The following is a 24,133-nucleotide window of genomic DNA, read 5'->3' as shown; positions in this document are numbered from 1 at the left end:
GTGCGTCTCATATTCTTGAATTCATCAATAGCCATTTGCAACCACGTGGGACTTTCACGTTGCTGTTTTCAGCAATGGCTTCGCGAAACCTATTTGGTATTGTCCATTTCTACTTTATGGTTGATGGGCATGATGTATTTAAATGTATGTGGCACGTATTTTCGTTCTTCACGCAACAAACGAACATTACAGCGTCTCACAACGACTCTTCTCGGCACTAAAAATCCGTGCGACCGAATACTTTTCATTCTGACTGTATATGTCACTTTCAGAAACATTTATATCATCTCGTAGGGAGCTGACACATCCAGCGTAGTCATACTGAACTCTGACACATCTTGTGCAAGGACCCAATAGTAAGTCGACAAATAACTGCTCTGGCAAAATTATTGATGTTACTTTAGAAAATAAAACACTTGTTCGCACAGACAGAAGTAACATTGTAAAAGACACAAAAAAAAACAATACTACGAAGCCAACAGCGAGCGAATTATGTCAAAATGATACTCAATGTGCTCGAGTAACCATAGTGGCTGGTCAGTTTCTTATTTAAAATAAGAAATTTCTGTTGTCACACAAACTCTTCGCCACTTGGTATCAGTTTTCTGAAAGAGATCATTCAATTTCATTAAAATGTTATCAACTCAAGCGTAGTTTCGTAGTTTCATTAATTTACTAATTTTTAGTTTCCGAAACAATATCCTCCTAGGAAAACAAATAATCATTATATTTCTGTTGTACGATGTTTCTCTTTTTTTAAATCTTCAAATGTGTGTGAAATCTTATGGGACTTAACTGCTAAGACCATCAGTTCCTAAACTTACACACTACTTCACCTAAATTATCCTAAGGATAAATACACACACCCATGCCCGAGGGAGGACTCGAACCTCCGCCGGGACCAGCCGCATAGTCCATGACTGCAGTGCCGTCGACCGCTCAGCTAATACCGAGCGGCGTTTTTTTAAATTTTCTTCGTTAATTTTATGTCCCACACTTAATTTGCAGAACTTTTGTGCTGTAGTATGAGATAGTTTACAGGGAACTTCAAAATGAATAATTTCTGTATTTTCTTATTTGCTGCCCATTTACAGATTAATAAATACAATGAAGAAATCATACCCATATTTTAATAATCTTACACAGCACATATGTAATTTAACAATGAAAGTGAAAAGTAAATTATGCAGATGAAAAAAATAGTTTACTTTTTGAACTCACTTTATTATCTATCAGATATTTTACGAGGATTTTTTTCAGTTTTTGTAATAAAAATAAAAGTAAAACTTTTTTGAACAAAATATTTTATTGTTTCATGAAACATTCGGTTTTAAAATCTGTATTCTTTTTCATGTGTTCGAACTAACTCTGGATTTAGTGAAACCACTGCGCCACGTGAGTGTGCAAATAGGCGGGAGTAATATCTACTGCAGTGCGGCGGTCAAGGTGACTTTATGAAAGGAATGTTATTCGTGCGCAGCCTACTAACATCAGAAGGTTGGGAATGCCGTTGATATTTCTCTAGTACCATATGCTTTGTAGCATGGAACTGCACAAAAGAAGAGAGCAACGCAGAATCAATCAACTGCTGTTTTGTGTAGTAGGTGTGTGATTGTAGTCAAGTCCACAGCGATGTGGAAGGTATTTTAAAGAGCGATACAGAGTGAAATAAACGTATTTGCTACACATGAGAGCTAACGTCAGGCTCTGGCAACGTCGGCTGTATTTCCAAACTGTCATCGACGTGCAACAGACCTGTCGATGCTCTTAGTGTAGCGATGTAAGACCAATAATGGAAGTGACAGCAAGTGTTGTACTATGTTACCAAGTATCTTGTGTTCCATGTCATCATAGCGTGTGATTTATTCGCCAACAATGAGAGCTGCATCACCTATTGCCTAATTCTCTACAGTCTTTAAATGATTTGTAACCTGAATTAACGAGTCACAAATTATTTTGTCCGGAAAACACATTAATCCGGTTCTTCGCTTGAAATAAACAAGTGGCATATTCCTGTGAGAAATCTATCCAGCTGTAGTTATGTTGAAAACCCATTTGATTATTCCTGTTGCCATTAGAAATGTTGTTTAATAATACAGTGTTTCACTAAATATGAACTCCGTCGACAGCCCAAATCCTCGAAATTGTTAAAATCCACTGTTTATTTGTCAGTCAATAAGGGCAGGTAACAGAGAACAGGGAGAATTACAAAACAGTTTGATGTTCCCTCCTATTATGTGACTGATGAAACTAATACAGCATAAGTTCTGGCTCCTAATTAATATGGCACGACTTAACTCTTGCTTGAAGTGCTATTTAAAGAATATCATTTCAGACAGAAGGCCACTGTATGAGGGGGCTTGAAGAAGTAGTTACACATTATTATGACAGGCCAAGTAACTTTCGTTGGACGCTGCTGTAAGCTTCAGTGTAACACAGATACATGACATCGTTTTTCAACCTGGGCACCAAATCTCTATAAACAACCGGAGGAACAGTCTACGAATCGTTCGTTTCCTCGAGGACAGAAATTCGCTCGTTGAGCAGGGAGTCATCGAAATCTTCTGTATGAAGATCTTCATGACTGGAAAACCTTTTCCCCCCAGATGTTCTTTCTCGACTGGTTGGACATTGCCCTCTGTGGTTTATGTCAGTGGTCTTCCTTGTCGATCGGCATCACCAAAGTCTGTGCGGCCTTGCTCAAATTGTCGAAACCATTGCACTACTGCTGGACACGACGTCGCATTTGTTCATACACGCTAGAATTTCATGGAAAGTCAGCGTGTAATTTAGACATTTTGCCTTCACGAATCGTACTGTACACGTGCTTCAATTTTGGAGAACGTTCACAATTATCGCGACATTTCACTCCCGCGCTATGATGGTAGACATCGGTTTTATAACATTTAATACCCGTTATGTGGTGAAGATCATAACAAACTTTGATGAATATCGGATTGGTGCTTCACGGTGTAATACATTCCACTTCTGTCGGTGTATAACATCAGTGCTGGGCGTGATAGTCGTATGGAGAGGGATCAGGAGTGTAGGGGCGGGTGCTCGACTGTCTCTCACTCGAGTTGGCGTAACTTCTGCATCACGACATTCGCTGTATGGGAATGTGCATTATCTTGAAGCAGCGGCACTCCATTCCACAATGGTGGTCAACGGACATTCTGACCCGTATACATCCTTCCTTCTCCGATCGATGTGTTTGATATTCCAGAATTCAAAACTAGAACAGCTGTTAGCATGAGTGACATAAAAGCAGATATCCTAGGTGTTTCGAAACAACTCAAATCACTTAAGAAAGGCAAATCTTCCGATTCAAATGGTATACCAACCAGGTTCCTCTCAGAGTATGCAGACACAATAGCGCCTTTCTTAGCAGTCATATACAAACGCTCACTTGACGAAACGTCTGTTCCAAAAGACTGGAAAGTAGCACAGATCACATCAATATTCAAGAAAGGAAATAGGAGTAACCCATTGAATTACAGACCCATATCATTGACCTCAATTTGCCGTAGGATTCTGGAGCATATACTGTACTCGAACATTATGAATCACCTTGAAGAAAATGACTTATTGATACATAACCAACACGGATTCAGAAAAGATCGTTCTTGTGCAACACACCTAGCTCTTTATTCCCATGAAGTAATGAGTGCTGTCGACAAGGGATCTCAGATCGGTTCCATATTCCTAGATTTCCAGAAGGCTGTTGGTACCGTTCCTCACAAGCGACTGTTAATCAAATTCCGTGCATATCGATTATAGTCTCAGATGTGTGACTGGATTCGTGATTTCCTCTCAGAGAGGTCACAGTTCGTAGTGATAGACGGTGAATCATCGAGTAGAACAGAAGTGATATCTGACGTTCCGCAAGGTAGTGCCCTCTGCACTTCCTGATTTATACAAATGATCTAGGTGATAATCTGAGCAGCCCACTTAGATTGTTTGCAGATGACGCTGTAATTTACCGTCTAGTAAAATCATCAGACGATCAATTCCAATTACAAAATGATCTAGAGAGAATCTCTGTATGGTGCGAAAAGTGGCAATTGGCCCTAAACAAAGAAAAGTGCGAGGTCATCCACAAGGGTACTAAAAGAAATCCGATAAATTCTGGGTATACGATAAATCTTACAAATCTAAGGGCTGTCAATTCGACTAAATACTTAGGAATTACAATTACGAGCAACTTAAATTGGAAAGACCACATGGATAATATTGTGGGGAAGGCGAAACAAAGTGTGCGCTTTGTTGGCAGATCGGTTAGATGGTGCGACAGACCCACTAAAGAGACAGCCTACACTACACTTGCCCGTCCTCTGCTTGAATATTGCTGCGCGGTATGGGGTCCTTACCAGATAGGATTGACGGAAGACATCGAAAAAGTGCAAAGAAGGACAGCTCGTTTCGTGTTATCGCGCAGTAGGGGTGAGGGTGTCACTGATATGATACGCGAGTTGGGGTAGCAGTCACTGAAACAAAGGCGGCTTTCTTTGCGGCGATATCTATTTACGAAATTTCCATCATCAACTTTCTCTTCCGAATGCGTACACAGGAATGATCATCATAATAAAATAAGAGAAATGAGAGCTCGAACGGAAAGATTTAGGTGTTCCTTTTTCCCACGCGCCATTCGAGGTTGGAATGGTAGGGAAGTAGAATGAAAATGGTTCGATGAACCCACTGCCAGGCACTTAAGTGTGAATAGCAGAGTAACCATGTAGATGTAGATGTAGATGTAGATGTCATTCGGCAGCCAAAAAAAGAATAACAGCACGTTCGTCTGGTTTGGACGCATTTGGTAACGTCTCCATTGTTCACGTTTCCGCAATTACCGCACGCACGTGGGAAAGACACGAATGCCACTCTAATCAATTGCCTACAAGTCGGTGATTGTATACCCGCATAGGAGTTGCGCTGCGTTGCAAATACGCTGCAGAAATGCCCTCAAACGGAAACTTTTCGATCGCTCCTTATAAGACGTCACATACTCACATAGTACATTTGAACTAGCTCACATGGCGATATAAAATCTATGGCGCCAATTAGCATAAAATCCATCATACATCACCGCAGATAAAAATATGACACAGAAAGTAATGGGATTGACGTTTTTCATATGTATAGTTGTCCAGTCGTAAAATATATTACATTGTCAATAGCGAAATGTACCAAACACTATTAACCTTTGTTAGGCGGTCATTGTCTTCTCTGTCCCGCAAGCTGTCACGTTCTGTCAACCGTGTCCTTCCAAAAAGAATTATTTAGGTAAACTACAAACAAATATGGATGGGAACACAGGAATATGAATCTGCTCCTTCCGAATACAAAGCTAGTGTTTTAGTCACTGCGCCACTCTGGAGAGAGTGAAAATATAGGAGAGCAGCGCTTACAAAGTACGTTCATGAATCGTACACGGACGCAAAGGCAGAGTATTATCTGTAAAAGGTTCGAGTCCTGGGGAGTACATAGTTTTGATTTGTAGTCAAGTTTCATTCTAGCACTTCCTGAATTTGTGTTTGTGCTGTCAGCTATGGTTCACTGACTGTCAACATCACCAGTCTCTGTTTTATGTCGTGATTTAGGGTTACGTAGGAAGGCCGGGGAGGTTGTGCGGTTATCACGTTTCCAGTGTAGCAAACATTTAACGCTTATGATTTTCAGCGACTATTCTTATATTCTGCACGATCTGTTAATTTCTTTAACGCATAAGCCGATTTGTACGCCACTTCTTATGTAAACTAATTTTGCTCCCCTTTACTCCTCTGTCCGTAATCCAGTCTGTAACACTTGACTCCTATGCACTGAAATTCTTCTGATGCGTTTTCGACTTGCCAACCCACAGACAGGAAGACCGGGCAGCAAATGGGCTGTTAAATAAGACGGTCCTGCCAGCTGGCAGTCGATAGAAGCAAAGTCATGCAAACGGCAGTACAAATATAACACCAGGGAAGCTCTTCAAGTTGTGCGTCACGTATTAATTATCAAGGTTACCTACAGTATATTAAAGATGCTGTACTGCATAGTACGAACAGCAATTATCTAAACAGCACAGAAACACCACTTTTAGCGATATTTGCAAAAATTCGGTAAGTCAACTACCCTTGTCGTCTTTAATATCAGCGCATAATAAGCGATTTTCAAATCGAAAAAGTGGTTGAAGTCGCTGATACTCTTCACCATTCCATGTTCTCGAAAAAGATGCCACAATCCCGCAGGTTTTCCGGTTTCTTTAAAAAACCAGTTCTCTAACCCCCTAATGAGCCAGCAACTTACCACAGGAAAGCTTGCAAACATTTGTGTCATTTCGATTATTTTTTATCTATTTCGCACTTTTAACGCACTCGGCGAAGATTTCGGTGTCGCCAGAATACTTTGATTTGTGTAGTCATGACGTTGCAGCGACTACATTTCTGGATATACACTACGTAATGGTCACGAATTCACAACCTATGGCTGGGAAACGAGAGCACATGTTTCGAGACATTTGATAACTTATCGATGCATTTCTGATACGGCCTGTGAGCACACAAAAACAATGCACGAGGAAATTTCTGTAGTTTGATTTCATCTGCGTTACTCGTGTGGCTTGAGAAGGAAAGAGCTGCGTTAAAGCTTTGACTACCATCGGCACGTATATTTCCCACGATAGCGTATTAGAAAATTTCTTTCTAAAATTAGAGATTTGGGGTTAGGTCTTATGGGACCAAAATGCCGAGGTCATCGGTCCCTAAGCCTACATACTGCTTAATCTAACTTAAACTAACTTACGCTATGGACAACACACACACACACACACACACACACACACACACACACACACACACACACACTTATGCCCGAGGGAGAACTCGAAACTCCGACGGGTGAAGCCGCACGGAACGCGACAAGAAGCCTCAGACAGCGCGGCTAGGTCATTAGAGAAACAGTTGGAATTTGCTATGTATCAGTGTCCCACTGGCAACGGGAAGCCTGCCAATGATTAGCAAAGTTCTTATAATTACAGACTGCATCTGTAGGTTGTGCTGTGCTAAGTTTCATTGTTAACCCTGGTCTGCGTATTGTCGCATCGAATTAGTTTGCACTTGCAGATAGGCATCCTAGTTACCAGATGGGCGAAGCGGACTACCTTCTCGCCTTCCCGGACACATCGTGTCAACGAATTGCACCTATGAATTGACACATCACAAACGAAGCCCATATTGTGCACCTATAGTGTGAGACACAAACTTCCAGAGATGCTCTGTCCACTGATGTGTGTCAGATTTCTATACGTCTTAGCCAGTCGCTATGGCCGAGCGGTCCTAGGCGCTTCAGTCCGGAACCATGCGGCTACTACGGTCGCAGGTTCGAATCCGGCCTTGGGCAAGGATGTGTGTGATGCCCTAAGGTTAGTAAGGTTTAAGTTGTTCTAAGTCTAGGGGATGATGATCTCAGTCCCATAGTGCTTAGAGCCACTTGAACCATCTATACGTCTTGCAGTTTCTGCGCTGACGTCTTCTGAAACGCTGGAGGTACTTATGAATAATCCTGTATGTATAACGCCTCATCCCCCATCCACTTGCAAAACGAATCAGCAGGCAATACTCTTTTTAAATTGCTACTGCTGGATATGACATAAATTAAAATAACTATATTTAACGTTTTTGAAATGTAATTGGTAGTGAAAGAGTTAAAACACTTTTGTAATCTCATTACGAATTTTATAGACTCGGATCATCTATGCGAAATGTACTATGTTACCGGTAAAAATATTTCCATCCCATACAGATTTTTGCGAAAATTACAGCACCGTGAGGTAACGAAAGGAACGATATGCAACTTCTAAGCAAAAGAAACTGAAAGAAGGGCAGGACGGAATATTCAGCGTTAGTACACAATAGTGTATAAGAGGGATGTGTATGTCCCGTTGTTTGTTGGTCACATGTTAAAGACAACTGAGCAGTGGCGAGCATTATGTGGTCGCTCGTGAGAGTATAGGGCCAGTATATGATTGACATTTGGGGGGATCAGTTCTCGAGAATGTAATTTGGTACATCAACAGACTGAAGACCGTACTGCGAGAAATGTTTTCGTAGGGGCATGAGCCTCAAAGAACTTGAGTCTTAAACCTTACCGTTCACCACTGAATTTGACGTCAGTACGGACTGAAACATGTATCACCTGCATGTCTGTGAAGATGTGCACGACTGCACTAGTGTTGGCACGATCTTAAAGCGCTGTTAGAGATATTTCATTGTCTGCCCGCAAGATAGGACGATGTCAGGCAGCATACAAATGTTGCTATGTACAGGACATAATACACTATGTGATCAAAAGTATCCGGACACCTGGCTGAAAATGACTTACAAGCTCGTGGCGCCCTCCATCGGTAATGCTGAAATTCAATATGGTGTTAGCCCACCCTTAGCCTTGATGACAGCTTCCACTCTCACAGGCATACCTTCGATGAGGTGTGGAAGGTTTCTTGGGGAATGGCAGCCCATTCTTCATGGAGTGCTGCGCTGAGGAGAGGTATCGACGTCGGCCAGTGAGGCCTGGCACGGAGTCGGCTTTCCAAACCATCCCAAAGGTGTTCTATAGGATTCTCGTCAGGACTCTGTGCAGGCCAGTCCATTACAAGGATCTTATTGTTGTGTAACCACTCCGCCACAGGGCGTGCATTATGAACAGGTGTTCGATCGCGTTGAAATATGCAATCGGTATCCCCGAATTGCTCTTCAACAATGGGAAGAAAGAAGATGCTTAAAACATCAGTGTAGGCCAGTTCTGTGATAGTGCCACGCAAAACAAGGAGTGCAAGCCCCCTCCATCAAAAACACGACCACACCATAACACCACCGCCTCCGAATTTTGCTGATGGCACTACACACGTTGGCAGATGACGATGAAAGGTGGCTACACTGAGTCACAGTGCCAGAGATTGCGCCAAAGACTATTATTCAGCCGCCTCCACTGGCAGTTGCCGCTGAGAAGTTGGTGAGCGCAGTGGTAGTTCTGAGGTAGGCGTGATCTCTGCTTGTTCAGACGTCGATAGAGTACTAGTTGTTCTGTTGGGCAAGACACCATATGTTATTCGATTGGGGATGTTGTAATGATCAGAGTGTATTTTTCGTCAATATATATGAAGGTAAAGAAAATTTTTTATTTCAAATGTCTTATGCCGCTTGGTCACAGGTTCAGTCAACAAAGCATCTGGCTCGTGTTCTTGTGTTAGATTGTAATTCTGGATTCTATATGCAATTATAGTATTTCTAGTTTTTTTAATTACTTCACTGTAAATCGTGTTTAAAATATCTTGTCTTATTGAGGTAGAACCGTTCCAGATGTGTACGTTGAATCACACTTCCACACACAGAACAGTTACATTTGTACTTTGTTGTCTCGTAGCTTTTATAGTTGCTGGGGACTTAATTAATTAATTGTGTTAACGGAAATTTCCTTTCATTCTTTGTTGTTATTCTATGCAGTCAGATTGCGTACTAATATTATTCAGGGCCAACCGGTTACGAGACTGCGTAACCGGACAAACAGCGACTAAAATTAAAATTATTAGCATTCTATTTAATTAAGCCCCCAAGCACGATAAAAGCTACGAAACAACAAAGTACAAATGTAACTGTTCTGTGTGTGGAAGTGTGATTCAACGTACACATCTGGCATGGTTCTACCTCAATAAGACAAGATATTTTAAACACGATTTACACTGAAGTAATTAAAAAACTAGAAATACTATTATTGCATATAGAATCCAGAATTACAATCTAACACAAGAACACGAGCCAGATTCTTTGTTGACTGAACCTGTGACCAAGCGGCATAAGACATTTGAAATAAAAAAATTTCTTTACCTTCATATATATTGACGAAAAATACACTCTGATCATTACAGCATCCCCGATCGAATAACATATGGTGTCTTGCCCAACAGAACAACTAGTACTCTATCGACATATGAACAAGCACAGATCACGCCTACGTCAGAACTACTACTGCCCTCACCAACTTCTCAGCGGCCACTGCCAGTGGAGGCGGCTCTTTGGCGCTCTTTGGCGCAATCTCTGGCGTTGTGACTCAGTGTAGCCACCTTTCAACGTTCACCGAGCATTCGCCATACCCACACCCTGCCATCGGTTCACCACATTGTATACCGTGGTTTGTCACTCCACACAACGTTTTTCCAGTGTCCAATCTTCCAATGTTTACACTCCTTACATCAAGCGAGTTGTCGTTTGGCATTTACCGGCGTGATGTGTGGCTTATGAGCAGTCACTCGACCATGAAATCCAAGTTTTATCACCTCCTACTTAATTGTCATAGTACTTGCAGTGGATCCTGATGCGGTCTGGAATTCTTGTATGATGGCCTGGATAGATGTCTGCGTATTACACATTACGAATCTCTTCAACTGTCAGTGGTATCTGTCAGTCAACAGACGAGGTCGGCCTGTGCTCTTTTGTGCTCTACGTGTCCATTCACGTTTCCACTTCACTATCACACCGGAAACAGTGGGGCTAGGGATGTTGAGGAATGTGGAAATCTAGCGTACAGACGTCTGACACAATAACGCCCAAGCGCCTGACCACATTCGATGTCCGTGAGTTCCGCAGAGCGCCCCATTCTGCTCTCTCACGATGTCTAACGACTACTGAGGTCGCTGATATGGAGTACTTGGCAGTAGGTGACAGGACAATGCACCTAGTATGAAAAACGTACGTTTTTGGGGGTGTCTGGATGCTTTTGATCACATAGCGTATCTCCAAAACGAAGACACTACCAGCAACGCTCTAAGGACTACTAGAGAGGTGAAAGCCATTTCCCTTAATGCAGTTTCCTGCACCAGAACTCACGACAGTCTTGTGTGACCATCCAGAGCGCCACTAGATATGATGGACTGATTCTCGAGCATTCCTCGGCAATCTGCGATCCTTACCAGGCTGCAGTAATAGAAGAGGTAGAGAAGATCTAAAGAAGAGCGCTCAGCTCATTAAGACATCGTCGCGAGAGCTTCCGGAGATGCCTATCAAACTCACAGTGGCAGACGCTGCAAGAGGCATTGTGCATCACTGCTGAATTCTGAGAGCATGTGTTCTAGGAAGAGATAGGCAACATCTTAATTCCTCCCATATACGTCTCACGAAATGATCACGATGAAAAAATCACCCGAACTAGCGATCCTGCTAGCAAGAGGATGCCCTCATTGGAGTTGAGGAGTGATAGGTTATACAGACACCCATTTTTCGGCGACAGACGAAATTATTCTTTGTATATCCATCTCCACAGGATACTGAAAGTTTTGAAGCTAATAATCTACATTATGGCCAAATAATGTATGTTTACAAAGGCCACATACACATCTCTTTCAAACAGAAACTTGGCTTACGACCTTAACTTACATACATTATAGATTTCAGTACCATAACATCAATGAATATTTATGAAAAAGTCAAAAAATGACAAGCCACTCATAAAATTAAAATCTACAATGATTCATAATAACCAGCAGCTAGAAAGTAAAGAATAAAAAGTTTCAAATAAAAAAGTAGTTTCAATTTCAGCCGCAAAATAAAAGAGCAAATATAATGTCAGGAGATGTGGCACATTAATCTAGTTATCACTTAGGAATCATGGAAATTTAACAGATTTACTAGACACTATAGACGATGGAAGTCCCAATCGATAATTAATGAAGTGTTGAACAAATGTTTGAATACTGTGCTCGGATAATAGATTTGGGAATATACTTTCACGTATAGTTGTTCGTGGATATAGAGATTTATCTTCACTAATAGGACGAATATTTTTATTTCAAGGAAGACGCAGAGAACTACGATATTTTACATTCTCTTCCGAACGGCAGGTAACACGAGTCATACGCCAGGTCTTCAACATAGACGACAGGTGACAAGAGAGGTAGATGAGGCCAACAACGAAGTACTGGCACGGAGAAAGCTCCGCGACTGGTTACGACACAGAGTAAATATCTCTGGAGTGAGCATTGCGTTGTGCGCATGTTGTCAACATTAAACCAGGATTGTCACGTGTTTTCGGGACTTCGCTGTGCGTGTGTGCTTTCCGCAGAGCTTGAAATTTATGATATCAAGAGTTTTGTTGTGTCTTCACCGTTTGTTGATAGTGTAAGAGCTATGGTTGCTACGGATGCAAAGAAAAATATGTGAAAGGAGGGATAGTAACTTTACACGGGTACTATGTTTAAAAATTTCGAGACGCATTATAATTAAGGCTTGATTCTGTAGATCTATTTTTCTACAATTTTATGACTGTATAACTGATATTGCGGCTCGTACAAAAGCTTACAAACAATCGCTTCCCCTTGTAAATTTGCTAGTGGAACAGGAAAGGGAATCGTTAGTTGTTTCAGCAAATACTATCCTCCATGCATTTATCAGTGACTTGTCGATTATGTACATAGATTTGAAAGATGGGAGACAGATAAATTCAATAGAGTGAGAGTCTGTAATTGTCTTCGTATAATATGTGTGTCCAAGCCTTTTTGTTTACTATAAAGTTACAGGAGGAGACCATGTTAAGTGTGTCTAGGACATGGAGAATGATTATGTATAATTTATATTTTAGTTTCCCGAAGGATGAACAACGAGTAAAGATGTGGTTCCAGAAAATAAGGAGGAGTAATTTTGTCCCCACAAAATATTCCGAAGTATGTTCAAAACACTTTGAAGAGGAATGTTTAGACAGAGAAAAATTTGGACGTGTGGGGCTGAAGGTAGATACTATACCAATTATTTTTAATTTTCCACAGCACCTACTACCAATTTCTGCGTTCAGCTAAATACATTTTCTGCACAAATCAAATAAAAAACACAATAGTGTAGCTAATCAAAGTACACATTCATCATCTTTGGTGTATTTTGCCTTCAATTTATTTTCTTCACCATTTGATTAAGAAGCGTAAAATATTAGTAAACATTTCCCCAAACTCTTTCATTTGTGTCACTTTCCCCTTCCCACAATGGTGTTATATGGGTTGACTGTTACATGCCCAACTGTATTTGCTTCACAGTACATTTATACAATCGCATTTTCCCCCCTTCTTACTCAGTCTACTATTTATTTAATGCACTGTGAGCAAGTACGTAAAATGCGGTAAAAACACTTCAGAGTGTCACCAGTAAGAAAAATTGTGCTTTAGGTCTCAAAAACGAGAAAATAAATACGCAGAAATAGCAGAAAGAAAGGACGAATTAGCAGGGATATAATCGCTAATGTGTGGCAAATTCGGTGTTTTTCGGACACTTGCAAAAGTACTAGCGGACTGTCAAATCGTTTTACAAGACTATCACTACAAAAATGTACGTCAGGCTCTGTAATACTGTAAAGTGCCGTATCATACCAAAAACTACCAAAAATCGAGTGCACCTGAACTGTGACACATATCGCAAAGAAACAGAATGCAATATCACTTGCCCTTAAAAGTTACGTGGCTGGTTTATTCCCGGTATCAAATGGATATTGTTAAAATGTCTGCGCAACATATATAAATAACCCACGACACGTACGAAAAGAATCCGTCTGTACTAGGGATATAATGACATTCGAATTATACAGGGCGCTATACGGACAAACACACGACGTCCCGAGAACACGTGACCAGGCTTGCAATGTATGTTGACAACACAAAATCTGTTCTGCGTGTGTGAATGAGATATTTACTCTATGGGTTACGGCTAAGACGCTCTGCAGTTCAGACACAGTAACCCTAGCAGTTTATTAGATACAGCAGCACATAATTATGTAGTGTTCAACAGATGTTTGAATACTGTGTTTGAATAATAGATTCGGAAACATACTTTCACGCATAGTTGTTCGTGGATATACAGATTTGTCTTCACCAATCGCAACATTTCAGTGAATGAACAAGCGCTTGTTTAAGGTGATTTGAGAGTACGAACCGGAAGCTTGATGACACTGATGGTAGGTTGCAGTACTTACCAAATAGCAGTATACGATATCCCCCATACACAGACACCTGAAGCCATATGCCGGCCGCTAGGGTTGCGGATGGACCACAGCGTGGTCGCCATGCGGCACGTGGCCGCTTGCGGTATGTGTAGCATCGATCCAGCCTCAAACCCTGGCCTGCGCATTCTTATGCACCGTCATGTTCGCCTTCTCGTCTACCCAACCTCTTCGAGGCAGCAGTTCTTAGATTTCTACTCACATCTTTAACTTACGCTTAGAGCAACTTGCTTGTGGCACGATAATTTATTATAAATATATAGATCTGACGGATAGAACATCTGATATTCTACTTAAAGAACACAGCTACACACGTAATCAATCTGGTTTCTAGTCTTATAAGTTGCAAATGACTCCGTCTTCCCTTAGCACTGAAGTCGGTGAGTATTAGAGCCAAGTAATGACGCTGTGGTTCGGTTGTCAAATCAGAAGGGTTATATGCTTTGGAAACTGACAAGTGAATAGACGGCGACTAGCCTATACGCTAGACAGAACAGAATGCAGGATATTAAGGAAGATTTTAGGCAACAGATGGATCAGTGGGCACAAATGTTTGAGACCAAATGAGGAACTGTAAAGAAAGATAGAACCAGTAACATCATCGATTAAGGCGAAAAGATTGCTGTTTTCTGGACACGTCTTCTGAACTTCCAGTGGTCGTCTAACAAAGGGAAACTGCAATTTCGTAAGGCCAAAGGCGAATAGACTCGGACGGTTCTGCGTCTACGTCTACATAAATCTCCGCAAGCCACCGTATGGTGCGTGGCGGAGGGTACCCTTCAGAAGACCAGAAGAAGGTGCTGAGTGATGGGCTCAAGAGGTACGGGCATGACATCAAAGCTGGCAGACGGGCAAGAGCTACGAATGGAAAATAATATTGATTGTTCACTATTAGTCTATAGTGGCTCAATTCCAATGTAAAACAGAACCGATTTAGACACACAGTTTTCAAAGGAGAATCATAATATTAGCTGCATTAGCACTGAAGTCGGTAAGCATTAGACCCAAGTAAAGACACTGTGGTACAGTTGTCAAATCAGAAGGGTTATATGCTTTGGAAACTGACAGTGAATAGAAGGCGACTACCTATAAATTAGTCAAAACAGAACACAGAACTGCAGAATGGACAGAAAGAGTTGTCCGCGGACGACTACGCCGAACTGCTCACCTCACGTTCGAAGCGCCGTCTTCCCGCCATATACAAGGGATTATGCCCAGCTGCAGCATATCACGACCAGAGGTGGAAGCATAAGCGGCCAAAGACTCTACTAGCTAGGGCATAACCACCTATGGCAAGCTAAAATACACCACAAGCGACAACACCGGCAAGCCCCTGCATGTCAGCAACGTTGACTGGATATGCCAGCTGCTATTAAAGCCGACCAACAGGGAAACCGACAAGCTCGCACGCGCACTGACGCACAAACAAACCGCCCACATTGCCCTACACTGTGAATCTGATATATGACCTATCGGACAAAAAACGACGATGAACCTAACTGTAGCTGCCGAGCAAGACCACCGCAAAACGTCAAAGGTTGCATGATATCCACTACTAACAAACCCTAACCTTGTACTACCTGTCGCAAGCAGCAAGAAAATTGCTGCTGCTCTTACAACCCGACCCAACTATCGCAGAGACTTTTTTCCCTTGGCCCTTGCCTTGGTACTTTTTTTCCCCTCCCCTTCAAATCGCTACACTTCGTTCAACTTTTGACCCAATCTATCTCCAGATGAGCGCATATTAATGGATGACCTTAACCAGACGTACGCAAAGATCGTAGTACTCACATCCTGCGAGACCTCACTGTAGTGAAAACTAACCCTTATGGAGAGATGTGAGATGGTAGTAGATCTTTTGTGTTGGCCATCATGCCAAACCATGGAGAAGAAATAAAAACTTTGAGGTTCTCCGATGACATTGTAATTCTGTCGGAGACAGCAAAGAGCTTGCAAGAGCAGTTGAACGGAATGGACAGTGTCCTGAAAGGAGGATATAAGATGAACATCTACGAAAGCAAAACGAGGATAATGGAATGCAGTCGAATTAAGTCGGGCGATGATGAGGGAATTAGATTAGGAAATGAGACACTTAAAGTAGTAAAGGAGTTTTGCTATTTGGGGAGTAAAATAACTGATGATGGTCGAAGTAGAGAGCCGGGGGCTGTGGCCGAAATTTCGCCACTAACTTCACAAAAAGATCGACACCTAACTAAAAATCGCGTGTTTTCTTATATATTGCAGTAAAGTCAACAAATTGAAGCAGAATCTCACACATCGGCAACATCACATAGGAATGACATAACAAACACAAAAAACGCACTTGAAAATGGGAATCATTTCCCGAAACGCGCCGTGCGAAAAATAAAATAAAGAAAATAGTGACTGGTAGCAGATGAGTTATTTATAAACAAATGTTGCTTTCACGGTCGCAGGATTTCAGAACCATTTATAATGGATCAAAACAGAGTTATTTATTCCTATACTCTTCTTTTTCGTGTTCTGTAATTATTTTCTACGAAGACTTCTACAAACTATATACTGATTCATTAGATGACCAAGTGGCTTTGGTTCGCATGGTCCCACGGAACTTAATACATAGATAGACACACAGATAAATAAATAAATAAATAATTAAAAGGCGGAGTTATCACTTGCTGGATGTGGTCGCATGTCACTTTACCGTCTGTCATGTAAAAAGAACATCGGGTCACTGAAATTTATGCAACCGTAAGAGAAAGAAAGGTAAATCGGAGAGTGATCTGCATTTGCTGGAACACACATTCCAGGAACGTTTTCTTGTCTAAATAAAACTCTAGCTTAGGTGCATTACATTCATTGTGAACTTTTTTGATGCTGCCAAGATAAACATTGCGGAACGAATACATAGATAAAATTTTTAAAAAATGTCGTTGCTTAAATGCGTGACAACGACGTTGGAGTAAAAGTAGAGAGAGACTTACGCGTAAGGAACGCAGCCGCCGCCGGAATCCCACAGTGCGCCAGCCCCGTCTGACAGCGGCGTTTAAAGAAGATAACAGAACAGCTATAGCTAGCTGGTAGCTGGTAGCTGGTAGCGCCGTGCCAGCGCGTTGCATCACTGGCGCAGGAATGCGGCGACCTTCGGGACGGTCGACGCCCATGTCTCAATGGGACATCCACAGGGTGGAAACTGAGCTCCTGCCACAGCGGTTTTGTTCTATGTTCCTCTGCATTATCAGTGAAGGTGCAAGCTTCAGTACGTGTCGAATTACGTTGACTTTAAAATGGATAGTCAATGAATGACACTATGCTCTCAAATCTTTTTAATTGAATTTATTCTCCTTCAGTTTTGCCCGCATCTCGTGTTCGTGCGGTAGCTTTCTCGCTTCCCACTCCCGGGTTCCCGGGTTCGATTCCCGGCGGGGTCAGGGATTTTCTCTGCCTCGTGATGGCTGGGTGTTGTGTGCTGTCCTTAGGTTAGTTAGGTTTAAGTAGTTCTAAGTTCTAGGGGACTGATGACCATAGATGTTAAGTCCCATAGTGCTCAGAGCCATTTGAACCATTTTTTCCTTCAGTTTACATCATATAGCCAGCTCATACTAACGTAAAATACGCATGTCTCAATGGGACATCCACGGGGTGGAAAGTGAGCTCATGCCGCAGCGGTTTTGTTCTATGTTCCACTGCACTATCCGTGAAGGTGCAAGCTTCAGTACGTGTCGAATTACGTTGACTTTAAAATGGATAGTCAATGAATGACACTACGCTCTCAAATCTTTTTAATTGAATTTATTGGCCTTCAGTTTACATCAAATAGCCAGCTCATACTAACCTAAAATACGCAGGTATTTATAGAAAATTAGTGTTAGAATATTGGTTTGCATGTACGGACACACACACACACACACACACACACACACACACACACACACACACCTTGAAGACAGAACATACGTAGTTACCGATACACCAACACATTATAGTATATATGGTTCTCGGGCGAGACGTCGGATGTCATAGTGAAAACTCCACAATATTTCATCAGCGCAACTGGCCGACATCTTTAGGTGCGACATTTTCAGTGTGTTCGTCGCACCTGAAGATGTCGACCAGTTGCGCTGATGAAATATTGTGGAGTTTTCACTATGACATCCGACGTCTCGCCCGAGAACCAAATATACAACATGTCCGTCGGGAAAACCTCAAGCAACACAACACATTATAATCTTCACTTGGGGACTAGCTGTTACGGTATCCGTACGTTCGTATCATCGTAACTGACAAGAAAATCGTCTCCAATACTGTGTCCTATCGTCTTTCCATTATCGAGATGGCTGAATGGATCCGAACAGATACCAAATAAACTGAGATAAAATAATACCATACAATCATTGTTCTCAAATGTTGCAGAAAAATTTTGTGCAGTCCTTTGTCATTGATATATTGGTCTTAGATGTGGAAGCTTGCGGCAACGATAAATCTGTACATCGGGTGGAAAAGTGTATGATCCCGTGCTGCTAACAAAGCCGTCATGCACGTTGGCAATGGAAGATCAAGCTTCACGAGTTGTTGTAAAAGGATTTTAGTAGTCCAGCTAGTCTGGAGCATTCAGAGAAAATGTCATCTGCGGCCTTTTCTTCTAGGCAAGATCAGAAAGGTATCTCTACGATGTGCAGCCTGAGAAGACGTTTACGGAAACTTCCATTTGGGCCTGGCTATTCGAGATTCGAGCTGCCTAGGCACTGAATTTCTATGAGTTTTCGTGGGGTACGAGACCGACACGTGAATTATTGCGTACTTCTTGCCTTTGCGTCTTGTTGTTTCCTCCCATTCCAGTTATCAGACTTCTGTCACGAGTGTGTGTGCGACATATCGGTAATCCCAATAAAAATTAACGGAATAGCCTTCTTCACTCATTGGCTCCGATACTTCGATAATCCTGTTTACAATGTTTTCAGTCAAACAGGCAGTTAAATTTTTAAGAACTGTTATAGCAGAGACGGGTAATATAGAATATGTACAGGAGCCAAGAGGGAACAATAAGAGTGGACAAGCAAGAACGAAATGCTAGGACTAAAAAGGGTGTAAGACGGGGATGTAGATTTTCCCCCATATTGTTCAATCTGTACATCGAAGAAGCAATGATGGAAATAAAAGAAAGCTTCAGGAATAGAATTAAAATTCAGGGTGAAAGGATATTAATGATACGATTCGCCGATGACATTGCTATCCTGAGTGAAAGTGAAGAAGAATTACGTGATCTGCTGAACGGAATGAACAATGTAATGAGTACAGAATATGGACTGAGAGTAAATTGAAGAAAGACGAAAGAAATGAGATGCAGCAGAAATGAGAACAGCGAGAAACTTAACATCAGGATTAGTGGCCATGAAGTAGATGGAGTTAAGGAATTCTGCTAGCTAGGCAGTAAAATAACCCATGACATAAAAAGCAGACTAGCACTGGCAAAAAGGCCATTCCTGGCCAAGAGAAGCCTACTAGTATCAAACATAGGCCTTAATTTGAGGAAGACATTACTAAGAACTTACGTCTGGAGTACAGCATTGTATGGTAGTGAAAGATGTGACTGTGGAAAACCAGAACAGAAGGGAATCGAAGGATTTGAGATGTGGTGCTACAGACGAATGCTCGACTGATAAGGTAAGGAATGAGGAGGTACTGCGCATAATCGGAGAGGAAAGGAATATGTGGGAAACACTGATAAGGAGAAGGGACAGGATGATAGGACATCTGTTAAGACACGAGGAAATGATTTCCATGCTACTAGAGGGAACGGTAGAAGGCAAGAACTGTAGAGGAAGACAGAGATTGGGATACATCCACCAAATAATTGTGGACATGGGTTGCAAGTGCTACTCTGAGCCGCGCGGGGTAGCCGAGCGGTCTTAGGCGCTGCGGTCATGATACTTGCCTCCGCTGGTAATTTGAATAGCGCCGACTTCTGCAAACATGGTGTGCGGTACGCGCTTCCGACAGAATCATTGCTTTTGAAGCCGCTAGTATGGATATACATTGCCTCCAGACACTGTCTTAAAAACTGCGACAAAGTTCATTGTTGATGTGAGCCTCATGGTCAAAGATTAATGCCAGTTCATTTTACACAGTTTCAGCGAAAATGGTACGCTAATTGATCTTCCTAGAATTTTGCTGAGTGCCCAAATGCGTTTGCACTAGGGGAGGAAGATTTCTAGTGATTCTGAAGCGTCCAGCTAAGCACTATATGGTTAGGTTTGAGACGATCGATTTCAGATTGTTAGATTCATAATCTCCCAAATCTTCCCTCCGAGGCAGCCAACCACACTGATTTCTTGGTCCAGTGGCTGTAGCGTGCTTGTTCAGCAATATTTCTTCCAAGAGCGAATCCGAGGGTACTCCGATATGTGTATAGCTTAACACATCACCTACAGCTTTTGACTCCGATACTCAGAAGGACTCGTTACTCAGTTGTGATGGACCGGAGTCTGGTTATCTGCTTGTTTATTTGGACCGTGAGCTGTTCCATTGTAAGATCTCGGTTGGACTTCGTGCGCTGTCATAGGACGTAACTGGCGCACGGAACTCGTGAAAGCTATTCGCAGTAGGATCGTCAGTTCGCCCGTGACACATGTACGCATGTTCACCCCAGACGTGAACGAACTTCGCCGTTTCGGAAACGTTACTCCCCTTGGCTTGGAAGTCGATGGTTAAAACTTTTTTAGCTCGAGAAAATCGTATCCCTTACCCAACACAAAAGAGGGGAAAATGCATAAACGTAGCCTCTGAGCACGCTTACACACAGTGGTCAACTTTTGACATATATGAGTTGCGCGCTATGGGAAGCGACCTCTGAGTTTCCTTTCCTACCGTGGAGCGATGTACAAATGAACTATATGCTGAACTCGGGATTCTATTATAAATTCCCCCAATGCCATTCTTATTTCTTAATGACATCTGACTATGCAATCCCGGCCTCAGTTGAAGAATCGGATTGGGTGAGATCGCTTGTCCTATAGAAAATCAACTCCATCAAAATTTGTGACTTAGTTTAGGAAAAAGTTGCTGTTAGCTGTTTCTATATATGTGTAGTCTGAAATATCGCGACAGATAATCAGATTTATTCCATTTGACAATTACATATACGAACAAACTGAACTAATGAGGTGATGCCTCTTCAGTGTGGGCAGATTAATATCGTAATAAACAGAAAGGAGTAAAACATGAATCTACAACTATAAAACTTAGCGATGCGGACTGGCACTTCCCCTTACCTGAATCACAACACAAGATTCTAGGTCACGAACTTTACATCTGTATCTAATCACGGAAATAATGCGAGAATGTGCTGCTATGCTCAATAGGCCAATGACCACCTGTTAAACTTCTATGTACTGCAGAGCTGATCGTGCTACAGCTGGAGCAGCGTATATTACCTATTCTGCTCTTCTGCTCCACGGCAGGGTCCCCAGCCGCCTGTTCTCGTCATGTTGCTATGCCGATCAGGTGCGATGTCTCTGCAACCACAGCGGCGCGGACGCAACAAAATTCCGCGATAAGGTACACAGCTAGTCCGCAAGACTCTGTATCGCCCGGCACAGAGCATTGTGTCCTTATTGGACGGGCGCTGAAACGCAAGTGTGCCCTCTCTACCAAAAACCTTGCTCGGCGTGCCGGTCCGTTAGTGTGGCTGTCCAATCGCAACATTTTAACAAATTTTTCACCAATGAGCGCTACTCCCGCTCGACTGTGAATGCGCGGGAAACACCGCTTACGTCACGTCGATCTGGCCAATCTCGGTCGCCTGTGAGAGTCGCCGCTCGTCCGAAGAACTTTCCAGACGCTTCCTTGGCGCCAGCGTCTAAACGGGCACATTCCGCTCCTCTGTCCCATGCTCAAAAAATATAGAGTGAGGGATTCGAGGAACTACATTCCTTCCTGGTAATGCCCGCGACGCTTTTGTGAAACCGGGGCGACACGGCCCTTCACTTAAGGGAGACGTTCTGCTCTCCTCGCAGTGTTCTGAGGGAAAAGCCGCCTGCCTGTAGGCCGGTATACAGGGTGAAAAGTATTTAAACCGTCAAACTCTGGGAGGTTGTAGGAGACATCAAAACAAATATTTTTCCCTAATGTCATTTTTTCCTATGAGGAATATTTAAACGGGTAGAGGAAGATTTCTCTGGCGGCAAATTAATTAAACCAACAAACCATTTTCCATTTTTTTTTATGACCAAGAGACAACAACTAGGTAGCAGATACGGCCCAATTAAACAACCCCCAACAACACCGACCCACACATTAACGAAGAACCGCACTTGATGAGCGCTAGTAACTGCGGCGTGTGGGTTATCCTCACTCCAAACATGCGAATTGTGCATGTTGAAGACTCCATCACCCCCCCCCCCCCCCCGAACGTTGCTTCATCGGTAAAAACACAGAGGATTGAAATGTAGGATGCATTTCACTCTGTTCCAGATACAACTGCGAAAACTGTGCTCTGGGTGGATAATCAACTGGTTCCAGGTTGCGGACACGCTATAAGTGAAATGAACGTAACAATTGCTCTCGAAGGACTGTTCTCACATTTGTCTGTTTCGTCCCCTTTTCACGTGCAATTGCACGAGTGCTGATTGAAAAATCCCGCTCCACGTGCTGCAAGACAGCTTCCTCAACTTGCAGCGTTCTTACCGTGCGACAGCATCCCTGTCCAGGTAATCTGCAAAATGACCCGGTCTCATGCAGACGTTGGTACACAACAGCAGAGGTCGTATGATGCGGGATACGGCGATTAGGATAGTGTTGGTGATAAACAAAATTCTTCCAATCCATATGTGGCATACAGCAAACCAGTGCTTAACACACCGTCAGGTGGCTTGCGGAGCATGGATGTAGATGTAGATGTAGATGTAGAAACCCGCTGTGCAGATCGTCCGTTGTGGTGCGCTACGTAGTACGCACCAACCGCATCGGAGTACTCACTCCAGCTGTATCGCTCCATTAGTAAACAGAGACAATGCACTACTACAATGCTGGAGAGCAGTTGCCTACAACTGAAGAGCGTAATACGCCCTCTAACAACTGAAGAGCGTAATAAGGCCTCCACAAGTTTAAATAATCCTCATAGGAAAAATGACATTACGAAAAAATATTTGTTTTGATGTCTCCTACAGCCTCCCATAGTTTGTCGGCTTAAATACTTTTCACCCTGTATAGCCCTGCCGCTAGAGATCGCCCTGGGGTGCCAACATCCATGGGGTGCTGTAGGTTGTAGAATTCGAACTTTGGGCTAACGCGCTGCTGGCTTCCCGCCACTTGCTCCTTGAGTAGAGTCCCGCACGAAACTCAATCCCCAAAAATTATTTGCAATTAACGAGCGTAGCCCATATAGGTTACCACCTTGCAGCTATAGATATCACACCTGAGAGCTAGTCATAAAGTTGTGACCTATACATCTCATATCTCCACTGTGCCAAGCACGTATTTCGGTTCGACAGCACTTGCTTATAATACACCTCACAGGACTAAATGTAATAACATAACGGCAGTCTGTAATGTGAAGTATTAGAAATATTAAGAAGTAATAAAAATTAAAAAAGAAGGGGTGAATTTACTGATAAGCAAACATAACTCGGCAAAAAACTGGATGACAAAAACACCGTTACAATGCAAGGAACAATTCAGCGCATGTGAAGTGAGGGCATGATGGCAGTATCTCCGCATAGGATAACAACATAGTCCGTAAAAATGCAAATAAAATGCAAAACAACACTGCCCTCTGTGACAATAGGAGAAGTAACTTAGCTTGCGATGCGGCCACCAATCACGCTACAGGGCCTACCTGGTCCCTCACGAGTAGAAAAATGTGAAAGTGAACATCCTATGATTGCGGTCAGAAAACAGATAAAGAGAACGACAGGTCTAGTGCATTGTTGTACGCTGAGAACTCTTCTACGTTGATTCTTTCTATTTTTTATGAATCTTTAATCCCTCTAATCAACTGAGGAAACAACGCTTCGCTGCAGCATCTAAAATGTGCAAATTTCTCTTGATGCAATGAATAGAATGACCAGCCCTATCCTGTAGCCACATACGCCCCCTGAAACATATGTCGAAAAGACCTGTAATATCGGTCACAGTCACAGCA

At 42.5% G+C, this 24,133-nt stretch overlaps 1 protein-coding gene across 4 annotated transcripts in view; it reads right to left on the bottom strand.

The window, feature by feature from the left end:
• Window positions 1-24,133, bottom strand: part of LOC126362599 (uncharacterized) — a 426,970-nt gene that overhangs the window by 212,535 nt on the left and 190,302 nt on the right. Inside the window, exon 1 of one of the 4 annotated variants that reach the window (XM_050007896.1) lies at window positions 16,977-17,142. The exons of the other annotated variants lie outside the window; for them this stretch is intronic. Within the exon in view, the coding sequence (XP_049863853.1) occupies window positions 16,977-17,111 (135 nt within the window). The 5' untranslated portion in view covers window positions 17,112-17,142. Of the gene's footprint in view, window positions 1-16,976; window positions 17,143-24,133 lie in introns of those variants that run through there. 4 annotated transcript variants of the gene reach the window in all.

The sequence above is a fragment of the Schistocerca gregaria genome, chromosome 1 (genome assembly GCF_023897955.1).
Source record: "Schistocerca gregaria isolate iqSchGreg1 chromosome 1, iqSchGreg1.2, whole genome shotgun sequence".
Taxonomy (NCBI): Eukaryota; Metazoa; Arthropoda; class Insecta; order Orthoptera; family Acrididae; genus Schistocerca; species Schistocerca gregaria.
Note: the sequence above shows the minus strand (reverse complement) of the source record. Positions and strands in the feature narration are given on the sequence as shown.